Here is a 13488-nt window from a genome sequence, read left to right as displayed (position 1 = left end):
GGGCACTCTGAGAAACTCAAATTTGAAAGGGACTTCGGGCATGCCTAGCTAAGGAAATAACATTTAAGCTGGGACCCTAGGGATGAATAAGAGTTAGTCAGGCAAACAGGGTAGAGGTGGGTATTACAGACTGGAAAACTCGATTGCCAATAATAGAAAATTTTAAACCTGTGAGAAAATGAGGGGGGATGTCAGTGTAACTGGAACATAGAACACATCTGAGAGGATGGTGGAGTTGAGAGGGAAAGGGAGGAAATGCACTGCAAATGGAAGGGTTTAAATACACAAATGACAGATCAATTTGCTTTTAAAGATATTGGCTGGCTGCTGTGGTTTGGGGAATGGATCACAAGGAGGAGTAGGGCAGAGAGGCTTGTTGGGCTCTAATGTAGATGTCCAGGTGAAAGGTTCCCAGGCTATGATTTCAGCAATGGATGTGGAGAGAAATGGATGGATTCTAAGTATATTTTGAAAGTAGAATATACACTGACCAGAAGAATTCAAGCTGGGAAAATCACTTATTTTGATTTCCCTTTTCTTATTGTTAGTACTCAATATGAGGCTCTCAAAGAAAGAAGTCGTTCTATTATTGCCTGAGGTAGACAAAGTCACCTACTGATTTTTCCCCCTTATTTTCCCTCCTCTGCTCCACAGAGGCACTCCCATGGCCCTGAGAGCATCTTTGGACAGATGTGGCTGGCTGTGTATGTGGTATTGGTGAGAGTCACTGGACAGATGTGGCTGGCTGTGTATGTGGTATTGCTGAGAGTCACTGGACAGATGTGGCTGGCTGTGTATGTGGTATTGCTGAGAGTCATTGGACAGATGTGGCTGGCTGTGTATGTGGTATTGCTGAGAGTCACTGGACAGATGTGGCTGGCTGTGTATGTGGTATTGCTGAGAGTCACTGGACAGATGTGGCTGGCTGTGTATGTGGTATTGCTGAGAGTCATTGGACAGATGTGGCTGGCTGTGTATTTGGTACTGGTGACTCTTCTCGGACCATGGCTAACTGTGCTTGGTTCCAACCAAGGTCCTTGTCAAGATAGAGTGGAAAAGATTCACATTGATCTATGGGCACTATCTAAGTGGGAAGGATGTGTCCACAGGAAAATTTTAACTCCAAGCTCATTTCCCTGAACACTGCCCAGTCTCCCTGTCTGTCAGAAACACAATCTACTTCTTCCTGTTTCATCTGTTCCATAGTTGTAAACATCAGAAGCATGGACTTTTCTTATTAACTGTTTCAATCCTAAAGTTCACATTTCAGAAAATGACCCAAAAGATATCATTTTAATGATGCGCAGACAATACATCTTTTATTAGCACTTATTATTGCCAAATCCAATATTATAGTTTTATGACTCCATTTATTATTGGCAGGTTTCCTTCACTAGAGTATAACCTTTATAATTGCACAAAATAGATGTTCACTGCATTTTTGCTAGAGAACTAATTAAATAAATGAAGTGTGACGTTCAAAGATGACCAAGACAAAATGAGGAAAAGGCAGTAACATGAGGAGAAGTAATGGATAAAATCAGCATTTCACACATTTTTTCTTTATTTTCCTCACCCAGTCATAGATCGTAGTAGGAACAGTTAAAATTCCTAGCCTCAATCCTATAAAGAAGGTATTTCCAGGTTCTTTTAGAGATCATGATATTCTCACTTAAGACTTTAATACCTTTTAGAAGTGTTTTTTAAAAATCTGTCTTAAATAGTAAATGGCAGAGCAAGAATTTGAGCCCAATTCTTCTGAATCTAGTCCTTGATCTCTTAACCATTCTACTAAATTTAAAAAATGAGTACCTTTTGATTCTTAACAGACTTTATTTCTACTGACTCAAAGTCAAGTCTGCCACAGTGGCATTTCCAAAACACTTATTATTCTTAAGATCTGACAAAACTAAATCCCACCTCTTTTAGTTGGTAACTCCATGTACTAATTTTTGAAGCTATTAAAAACATTTGACGTGAACTCTTTTTTTTTCATTGTTCAAAATATTACAGATGTCCCATTTTCTCTCCATTGACCTCTTCCACTCCCTACTAGCCTCCCTCCCCAGTCCCTCACCACACTATTTTCTTTGTTCTTGGGTTATACATATATGCATATAAATTCTTTGGTTAATCTCTCCCCACCCATGCAGGTTCAGTGACATGGAAGCAAGGATCAGTCTGATGTAACTCTTTTAATGCCCTTTTTTTCCAACTTGCCTTCACAGGTTCTCAATACATTATCTGTCTTCTCAGGAGGTCTGTGCCAGTTTCTTTCTAATGTTAACTTCTCCCCTGAATTTCTTCTCCAGTCTTTCCTTTTTTCTTTATTATTGTCTCCTCCCACTGTTGTCACCTGGTTTCTCCATTACTTCTTAAAAACTTAGTCCCAATACATTACTATTCTTTGAATTAACAAGATTGTTGGAGATTCAATTAATGCCTTCTGTCACTATTTATCTGTCATTTTCACTCAGAATAGTTTCAAATTCATGGTTCTATACTAAAATTATTCCAAACTGCAATATCTCCCCAAACAACCCATAGGCCTCCTTCTCTCTTCAAGCTCACATTGTATAGCAATACATTGCAAATATATCCGCACAGTCCTTATTGTATGCCTCGAATCTAGCATTTTAGCTCTATTTCCTACTTCTACTGTATATATGTTTTGTTTAATAATTAAAAGTAAATAAGCTGAATGCCTAAAGTACCTTTTCCAGCCCTTCTTCCTTGAGGCTGATCACATCCAAATCAAAATCTGTTCGTAAGCCGTTGGTTTTGTTGAAAGTGATTCTGCCTGTGAGTCCTTCCCAATGTGCCTATGGGGGGAAAAAAATAGATTCATAAATAAGTAAAGGAAGAGAAAACACTTTTCCAGAAAAAAAAGGAAAACATATTCATCAATTCTCATAAACTTACATTACTATGGAATTTTAAAACAGCAAACCTCTTTAAGCAAAATGAGAAGAATGCAGTCACTTATTATGATATAGGAAATAGTGAATATCTTACTGGAGATTACAAATAGAATTATTGTTATAAAATACCACTCCTGAATTTAGACTAATGTGAAAATAAACTTATTTTATTAACAATGAAAGAAACTAAATCTAGGAAAACCTATGTTATACGACTTGATTATACACTTTCCCCCTAGAATAATTAACTTATTATGTTAGTTTCCCTTAAGTGAGGCAGGGAGAAATGTATAAAATTACTTCACATAAAGTTACATTTCCTCTAGTAGGAGCTCTCCATGTAGATGGAAGTACATATAACAATCAATTTAATGTGTTCACCCCCTCAAAGGTGAACAAATATCTGGGCTTATAAAATGTATATATAAGAAGTTTTCCCATTCTGCTGACTATATTGCCAAAAATAGACGTTTTCCATTATTTGTCATTTGGAAATAGTTTGAAAAAGAGTTATATATGAAAAATTTAAATAATGTAACATATACCCACAACTATAATGTTTGAAAAAATATGCACCAAGATCCAAAAGAAGTAAAAACCCAGTAGGTGATGGGGCAATTTTCAATAAGGACTACAAATGGATGTTATCATTACTACATTTCTTTGGATTCATGTGTTTCTTTGGTACTTATGGGTAGGCTATTCTAAAATAGTTTTAGAGCCCGGCCAGGCATGGCTCAGCAGTGGAGCATCGACCTACAATCTAGGAGATTGCAGTTCGACTCCCGGTCAGGGCACACGCCCGGGTTGCGGGCTCGATCCCCAGTCGGGAGCGTGCAGGAGGCAGCTGATCAGTGACTCTCTCGTCACTGATGTTTCTCTCTCTCTCTCCCTCTCCCTTCCTCTCTCTAAAATCAATAAAGATATATTTTTAAAAAATAGTTTTAGGAAGTAAATTATAAATAAAATAAGAAAATTATAATATATACCTATATGCACATTGTAACATGTCATCACTAAACTTAAACATGTATTAATTGGTCTCCAATAAGGAAGAAAAATTTATTTTTACTCCAACTTCTTCCAAATAAAATAATTTCAGGTAATTAACAAAAGTACATATTAGTATAAAAATAGACAAGGTGATTGATCAAGAAGTACTGGAGTAGAAGTGTAGAATAGTAAAAAAAAAAATAAAAAATCTGAGAGAGAGACTGCATGAGAAAATTGACATCAGGTGAAACTGTACATCTAATAAAAGTCGATCACAAATTCAATCCTGAACTTCCCAGCAACCAGAACAAAGAGAATATGATGACACATTATACAAGGTCCACAATTTAAGACATACCAACTACCCAGGAGAAGCACAGCTTTCCCTGGTACTGAGACCTGAGAGAAATGTCACCTTTTGGTCCTCATAAGGGGGACACTGTGTGATTTAGTGGACAAGGTCCTCAATGACACCCTACAGTAAATACAATAGTGAGTTTCATGCAATGGCTTTTTATAGGCTGATGTTTGACACATGCCTCAATACTCAAGTGCTACATTCAGAAAAGGCAGTTCTTCAGTCAGCCAAACCTGTTTGGCTCTCTGATACTGTTTTAAACGAGAAATAAAAGTATAATGTGGAACAATAAATGAAACGCATGCTCTACAGGGAGTATCATTTCACCTATCTGAGAGCTCTATAAGAATTACACAAGGAAAATTCAAGGATATTCTTTTCCAAAGACCCAGAGATTTTTAATTATGATCCTATTTGCACTTTTACTTTTATGATGAATAATTTATTATATGATGAACTGATGATTTCATTCTTATAAGCCATTAATGGAAAATCTTATATGATAATAATACCTGCGATTTTTCATAGCAAAGATTAAATTTTCATAGTTAAACTTTCATATAAATACTCCTGTTTTAATCAAATGAAAAGTATTCTAAGCTGACAAAGGAATTTCCTTCATGATAGGAAGAATAGAAAAAAGGTGCGTGTGCCTGTGTGTGTGTGATTTTAAAGAATTTTCCATTTCTTTCTCACTATGTAGATAGTCTATAATTAAAACAGATATAGTGAGAAATAACATATGTCCATAGAATGGTTGCATTATGCAATATGAAGTAAACTTTACACTTTTACAAATCTGTATTATGATTTATGTTAACTGTTCATACAATTAAAATAACTAGACATTATAATTAAGAACCATAGATCTAAATAATAATTCTTTAAGATTTACAATGTGGGTGTAATTTAGTGTAGTGTAAATAGCATGCATGTTAAAATTTCACTACATATCATGTTGCCTAAACTATAAACAAGCATTATTTAAACATTTATATCTCCACGTAAATAAAAAGTAACACACATAAAAATTCAGGAAGGTGAAACTAGCAATGCCATAAATCATAGGTCACAGATTTTTATCTGTTTCCACAATTATAGATATTTTGAAGGATGTCCATTTATTTATCATGTAATTTTCCCCCTTCTGTTTCATATTGTTAAGTGAAAGTGCTAATTTTGCTTGTATGGGGAAGAGAGTAGGTTTAAGTTAAAAGATAAAAGTAACAGGTCACTTTTAAGAAAACTGCAATAATCTCAATGCATTCAGCTAGAGGACAAAAGAGGTGGGGAGATGCTCGTCTCCTGACCTACCTCTTTAATTAGGCTCATAAAGCGGGTCCCGAAGCGCCAGGGTTTGTGTCGGTTACACTGCAAGGAACTGACTGTCATCTGGGGAAACTGCTGGACGCCCACAGACACCACGTGCACGGCGTCGTACATCAGAGCAGCGTCGGTCTGAAAGCCAAGAGAAAAGGAAGCGTGGAGTCAATAAAACAAGTGGAAGCCATGGCGGCGACGTGGAGTTGAAGGCAAGGAAGGGATGAGAGAAATACCAACCCGGGAATCAGTATCTTCCCGTGCCCCGGTTATCCTAAATAAGACACTGTGATCAACGACTGCATCGGCTCCACCAGACCACAGCGCCCCTTTCCTGAAGGGCTAACCCAGTCCACCCGCCTCAGCGCTTCTGCTGGAGGGAGAAGCGGGTGAAGACGTTCATTGTTTCATTTTTGTTACTACCCATCTGTACCCTATTCTCTCACCACACACACACACACACACACACACACACACGCACACTGCATGCAACTGCTAGCATTTGGAATGGCTACATAAATCACAAATTGTACATAAAATAAGTAAACGATTTCTTGTATGAGAAGAAAAAAGGGATTTGATAGGAGATTCACCTAAAAAATATAAAAACATAAACCCTGATCTTTTCTTCGATTCAATTTTTCAAAAGGCTCAATCTCAGAAATGATGCTACAGTTTTGAATCTCAATACATGTATTAATCCCTTTTCAAGAAACTCAACTTAATCCCTCCCACTGTTTTCTTTTCCCAAAATTTCCATATGAATGAAAGTTCATTTTGGCTTCTCAAGTAAAACAAATATGAATTCTGTGTTAGCACCTGCTCCAATGCCTGACCGCTCCAGAGACTGATGAAAAATAAAATGTTTATAAGTCATAACAAACCAGAGGCTCAGCAACTGTCACTGCCGTGTGGAGTGGACCCTCGAATTGTGTCTGAGGGATGGATGCCAGGTTCGCTACCTAGAGAAGAGAGCCACAGTGACAGTGCCGCTAGCAATGAACTTTGGGCCATCTGCTTGGCATGCCTGGGAATAAAGGCAGGCATTTCCTCTTCCCATTCACACAATTAGTGAGCTGTGAAATGAATTCCAAAATGAACAGGAACCCTGTAGATTATAGCGCCTGCCACAATACAACACAAAAATGAGTGCGAGCAGTACCTCTGACGCAAATGGATCCTAAGGAGCTCTACCACATAAAACGGAGGGCAGCTAAGGAGCGCAAGGCAACGACGGAGCATAGCAGTAATGCAATTTTACAGTTCATAAATCTTTAGGGAATATAGCTCAGATTCATAACCTTCATTTTGTAAATATCAACCGACTATTTTCACATGCTCTGAGGATTGTGTAGTGAAAACTAGAAAAGTGGGATTGATACAGGCATGTGTCATTGAGCCTGAGGTTTAAACTGATATTTGTTTTTGGCCTGAGTTAACATTCAGAGGACATATTTCATATACCACACAGGTGGTCATAAAAGTAGTTACTAAGGCATAAAAGACACATTTGATGTCAAAATAAAATAAATTTTTAAAAAATCACTGTTAAAAAGTATAGAAAAATGAATGCTTTCAGGCACAACTAAATGAAAGACAAAAGGTATTTTGCAATTTGCACCACAAGGGAGCCTTAAAAAATATCCACGTTCATTTTAGCCCAGTAATTATTTACCCTAAGAAAATAAGAGATACGAACAAAAGCTGCCTACATTATTTACTTTTTAAAATAGATAAAAGTGGAAACCTGTTGAATGTTTAAAATAAAAAACATATTATCACAATGATATTTTATATAACTAGTAAAAATCATGATTTGAAAAATGATCAGTTTAACTGAAAATTGCAAGTGATACGCTCAGTGTAAAAATAGGTTATACAGAGCTGTGTTTCCAGCATTAACCGTTATTTACATTTTTATAATACTTGGCATGGGCTATTTAACTTATTTAATTCTCACAATAATGATTTAATAAAAATATTATTGTTATTCCAATTTTACAAATGACAAAACCAAGGTTGAGAGAAGTTAAGTAACTAACGAAAGTCACACAGGTTAAGAAGCGGAGAGAGGCCCAGATTCAAATGCTCTTGGCTGGTGTTAGTCACCATACCACATATTGTGTGACTAACAACAACCACCAAAAAAAAAATCAAAGGGAAGAAAATACACTAAAATGATACCTATGATTAATTTTGGAATTAGTAAATACTAGAATTTTAATTTTTGTTTTTCTTTTTTTAGTTATTTTTTTAAAGATGGAAAGTTACTAAACACCAATGCAAGTATTCCCAAGATGGAAACTTTTCACTATTTCCACAAAATAATGAAAAGAACAAAAACTATGATATTCCTACTATCCTGTCATGATTTACTGGCTTATCTAAAATAACAATGCTGGGGGGAAAATTTGCCTAATTCAGAGTTTAAAAAATAATTTTTGGGAAACATTTTCAGCTTCAAGGTCAGAGGACACACTAGTTGATAACCTGAGATTTGAGATCTATTTGAGATCTGTGGTTTTAAGTGTAATTATAAAAGGAATACAATACTTATTAATCTACAGGGTGGAACAAAAGTAGATTTACAGTTGTTCATATGAAAAATAATCTAATAATTAATAAATAATAATACAAAAATAAACTGTTTCACATACTCACAACTGTAAACCTACTTTTGCCTACCAACCACTGTGTAAGTACTAGGAAAAAAATTGTAAATAGTGAAAAAGTTGTTGACCAAATTACTTCTTGAATTCCCAGTTTAAAATATGTTGATTTATGATAAAGCAATAAATAGAGCTTCTGAAACTGTTCTTTATGTATTTTCATCAGGTTAGGGTGCTTTTTCTCATCCTACTTTTAGACCAGTTGTTTTATGTGAAAATATAGGCTTATTTTCCATTTAAATTTGATATCCTGTCAGACTTACCTTTACTTTCTTCTTTGCAAAGCTATAAATATGCAAAATCTTCCACATTTGAAGTTGTGAGAAACTAATGTTTCAAAAATACTTTCTTATATTCACAAACATGCATATGATTGAAAATTTCTCTTATATTAGTAACTTATTAGTTAACATTTGTGCAGTATTTACTATGTGTGAGGCATTCTCCTTAAATCATTTCTTTTACTTCTCATAACCATCATCTGGTTGGAAATCCATTGAGTCTGTATCTAATAGGAAATTGAGGCAGAGAACACTTAAGTAACTGGCCTCTGATCATATAATATAGGGGAATATGGATTAGAATCCAGACTGTCTATCCAGAGTTCACATCCTTCCTTCTAGATTTTTGCTCAGTGATCTACATTTAATAAAGCAAAATAGTTCAAATTAATTCTGAAGTTACAAAATATAAGAAATATCAATAAGTACTTGAATGCACTAATCTGTATAATTTTTGATAAGCAATAAATATTCACATAATGAAAATATACTGCAAAGTAAGGAAAGGTACAGATTGTGGAGAATTGATAAATATAAATTCACACAAACAAAAAATACATAAAGGTATGGTATTGGGTCAAAAATAGGTTAGTTAAGAGGTTAGTAATGTTAATCAGGAAAAATTCAGGAAAGAAATAGATTTTCTTTATAAGGTTGCTGCTCAGAAGATTTTCTAAAGGCAGAGTATCTTTCAGGATCAGGCTAAAGGGCCTCTCTTACTCTCAGCTCTAAATTATAGACATTGATTGAACTGCTCTTGCTAAGTCTTTCACCCTCTCATACTGACTCTACAATTCCTCGTGTTGACTCTTCTCAGTGGAAAATGGGGAGAAAAAGGAAGGTGTAGAACAGAAGAGGAGAAAAGAAGAGGAGACATACGGGTTAATTACTTTGTCATCATTTTCATAGTACCATTAAGTTACACTGCATGCTTACTCTATGCCGCACAACTGTGTGTTTTTCTTTACATGCATTCTCACAAAGGCCATATGTTTTAGAAGCTTAGCAAGGTTAAAGTAATTCTCTCAAGGTCTTATCACACCTTGAGAAACAAGACACAGAAAACAAGAATCGAGCCAATTTAGCTCTGAGAACCACCCTCCAAACTATCATAACAAGATTCTGGCAGCAGTAAGACTCAGAAACAAGATTTAGAAACAAGACTCAGGCAAGGCCTAATTCTTAGAATCACCATCCGAACTATCATAATTGACTACCTCCCTAAGCCATATTCCCCATGAAACTATAGAAAACGACAGAAGGGAAAGTGATGGCAGCAGGCCTCATATTATTGGAGGCTCTGCTGAATACCAGACAATTATGTCCCCATGTCCCGTAGAGAGTAAGTATGTCTCTGAGCTGATATTCAAATAGGAGTTCATTTGGTTCCCAAGTCAGATTTCTTCTCTATAGTTAATAGCTACCTCTAAAGAAAGTTTCAAGGTTAAATGTAATTGTAATTTAACCAATTAAATTATAATGAAAAATGTGTACAATTTAGCTATTAAAATTCATATGAGGGGGTGAGATAAAGTTGTAGTCATTCACATCCTAAACTACAAAGACAAAAGTGAAGCAGAGAAAAAAAAAATCAGCGTTGAAAACAAAACAATCTGTCCTATTTTCTCTCTTTCAAGTATAATTACTCATTTATATATAAATAGATCACACTTATTGGAAAGCTAAGAGTATCTGTTCACCCTGGGAATACAGCCCAGAAGAAGGCGTGATGAGATAGGTACAGACAGAGCTCCGTGCAGACCTCCACGCTTCAAAGCTGGGTCAAGTATGTACTGATGACATTGGAGCCCCCTTGAGAGCCTACCTCAGACTAGATTGGATTTGGAACTTTATTTTTCTTTCTAAAATAAGTTAGTTAACCTAGAAAGAATGTCTGTCAGTCAAAAACTGGTTCTGCAAGCCTTTAAAATTGTGCAATACAGTCCTACACATTTTGGTAAATCTGTAGTGATCTTTCTAAACAGTGGCTTAAAAGATCATGAAAAGTGCCTTTGCATACATTTTAATTATGCAGTAAGCATCTCACTAACTTATTGCTGGGTTTATCGTATCCCTAGTCTAATTACTTTTAGGCATGGAGTGTGTAACGGGGATGCAAGTGGAAGAGTGGCAAATGCTAATATCTGTGGCTGAGCTATTGCCACAGAAATTGGTTTAGTCACCCAGTGCTATTTTCATCTATCTCAGGGAACCTCATGTCTGATGAGACTTTAAAGTATTGAAAGAACAGTGAAATACGCTTACAGTTCCTTTATGCTCTAAAAAAGCCCACTACACGTTTTTAAATAATTGATGAATCAGAAAATAAGATGCTCTCAAAAGTTTCAAATGATAAAAATGACTATTGTTTAATATTTTTGATTTTGTATGTATAATTAAAACATTTCCTAATATATACAAATAGAAATAATAATAGATGCTGTGAATAATTAAAATATTTCTATGTGCTTAGATTTCATTTACAGGAGAATCTAGTACTAAGCAGAAATTACCAACTATGTGCATGTTGAGTGCATATATTTCTGTTTCTGATCACTATAATCATCATTAAACATCTTCGTAAAGTTCTGAGATAGATGTTCTAGGAGTTATAAAAAATTAAAACAGCTTATATCTGCATGAAGCATGAAACAAATATTTAGAAATGACCAATTCTGCACTACATACAATCATAGGAGGGAACACTGGCACATAAAATCTCTCAGATATACTAAAAACTTCTCTCAGCAAAAAGCTAGCAAAATTATTTGTTCTTCTTTCCAATGAGGAGACATTCTTCTGGAATGTTGTCCCTGAGGGAGCATGGCTTTTGGGACCCCTACTGAATTTGACTGGAGGAACCTGAAACACTGCCTCTTCAATTTATTTTCTCTGTTATGACACGCAGAGTTCCATTTGTGACAATAGCATTATCCTAAAGCACTTGTGCACATTTGGGCTCTTATCCTGGACTCCAAAGACCCATAATGTTGTACGTAATCATTTAAATTTAAATGTAATCACTCTTAAAAGTATTGTGATATATGTTTGTATCTTGATTACAGTGATGTTATGTATGTCAAAACTTATAAAATTGTACATTTTAAATTTGAGAAGTTTATAGTAGGTCAATTTTACTCCAACACAGCTATCAAAAATTTTTTAAAATGTAATTATGCATTTTTCTGGGAAGATGGTTCATAGGTTCCACTCTATTCTGGTAACATCCCAAACTAAGCATCACTGACCTGTATCTTCTTTACTCATTGTTCATTCTAGTTTTAATAAAACTGTTTATGCTTTCTCATTTTTTATCTTCCCTTCTAGATCACTGGCATCTTTTGGATAATAACCATACCTATCTTTGTAACACCCCACACAGTATTCTATACATTGTCTTAAGCATGGTAACCATCTAAAGCATTTTTCAATAAATTGATGAATTCAACCAAAAAGTTCATTTAAACTGTAAAAGAAATGGGTATTATGGTGTTCTGAATAACAGTCCAACTAAGCCATTTAGTTAGAATGTATTACCTCCCAGAGGTACAGTGAACCAAATCTGCCAGCAATTCAGACCTGGGAGGAATGTGAGTACAGCCTCTGTCCCGTTTCTAAATGAATTTATAGTAACAGTTCTGTGAACACATTTATCTTTCCATTAAATAAGTGCAGGCAGGTCCCCTTTGAGAACTGAATGCTAGCTGGCAGGTGGCAGATCCATTCTGGAACTCTTACGTCTCAGATTTTGCTCATTTCTGAATTCCCAGTGCATAACACAAAGAGCAGAAGAGTCTAACAAGTGGAGTTTAAGTTTACAAATTCTGGCTCTTTTATTGACTTGATCTTTTATCTAAAACAAATAATCAAAAAATTAAATCCTCCTTTGCCTTGTTTCCCCATTTTATAATTGGAAATTAAAAGTAGTTGATCTGCCACATCACTTCCATATTGGAAACATAACTTTTTAAAAAAAACAGACAATTCCAGAAGAAAAACAATTCCAGATACTGATTCCTCAATTCAAAGATGCAGATATTAAGGCTGGTGGGGAAAAGGGGTGGACTCTGACCTCTGAAGCTTCCTGAGCAGGATGGAGAATCATCCACCCCTCTGAGCAAGAGTGAGGGCCACACATGGAAGGCAAGCTGGTGCTCACTCGTTCAGCTGGCACCCTGCGCCCCGCTCTGCCCGGCACAGAGCAGGTGCTGACGGGACGGAGGGGCTGAAGAAATGCCCTCAGACCCGCTCGGGGGCCGACTGTCAGCGACAATTCTCCCAGTGACCCTGCAGCTGGCATTGTGCTTTCTGCCGCCTGCTCTGTGTGCTGTTCTGAAACTGGAGTTCTCTCCCCACAGCTGCGTGGACCCACAGGCTGCACGGGATGACACTTTGAGGCGGTCGGCACAATCCCTGGCACACGGGGCGCAGGCAGGTGTTAGATGATGATGGCGATGAGATCACCAGAAGATCAGCAAGCTCTTCCACATGGATACTATCCAGAACTAGAAACCGATTTAGAAAGCACTAAAATGTTTCAACCTCTCTACACCCACTGTTAGCCTAAATGAAGGAACAGGGCTCGTGCTGTTCGGAAAAGCAGAGCAAGTTCTGGAAGGAGAGGAGCAGGAAGGGAATTACCATACGGCAATCTGATTCCTATAAAATGGAGTGTGCACACACCACAATTCAGAGCTCAAAAGAAATGACTCAATACGCAAGCGTTACGTGACACATTTAGGATTAAAGAATAAATATAAGTGGCAAAAATATTATAATATCTTGCTTTTGTTACCAAAGAACTGCTGTTGGACAGATAACTGCACACCAGCCATGTGAACCTGGACAAAACTACCTCAGATTGTTTCTAGTCTTCAATTTCTTTGTCTGCAAGAGGAGGGGCTAGAACCCGGTGGATTTTAGTGTCCTTTGGCTTACAATTGTAT

General features: G+C 36.4%; 1 protein-coding gene across 3 annotated transcripts in view; it reads right to left on the bottom strand.

Annotated features, from left to right (window-relative positions):
* The window catches only part of GRIK2 (glutamate ionotropic receptor kainate type subunit 2), a 483205-nt gene that overhangs the window by 178066 nt on the left and 291651 nt on the right, over positions 1 to 13488 (bottom strand). For 2 of the 3 annotated variants that reach the window (XM_081141404.1, XM_081141403.1), the window contains exons 7-8: positions 5587 to 5730; positions 2715 to 2822 (exon numbers count right to left, since the gene is read on the bottom strand). In XM_081141404.1, coding sequence (XP_080997530.1) covers positions 2715 to 2822; positions 5587 to 5730 — 252 coding nt within the window. Of the gene's footprint in view, positions 1 to 2714; positions 2823 to 5586; positions 5731 to 6476; positions 6555 to 13488 lie in introns of all 3 variants that reach the window. The other variant, XM_081141402.1, reaches the window with a different exon arrangement.

This window comes from Miniopterus schreibersii (genome assembly GCF_964146895.1).
Source record: "Miniopterus schreibersii genome assembly, chromosome: 6".
Taxonomy (NCBI): domain Eukaryota; kingdom Metazoa; phylum Chordata; class Mammalia; order Chiroptera; family Miniopteridae; genus Miniopterus; species Miniopterus schreibersii.
Note: the sequence above shows the minus strand (reverse complement) of the source record. Positions and strands in the feature narration are given on the sequence as shown.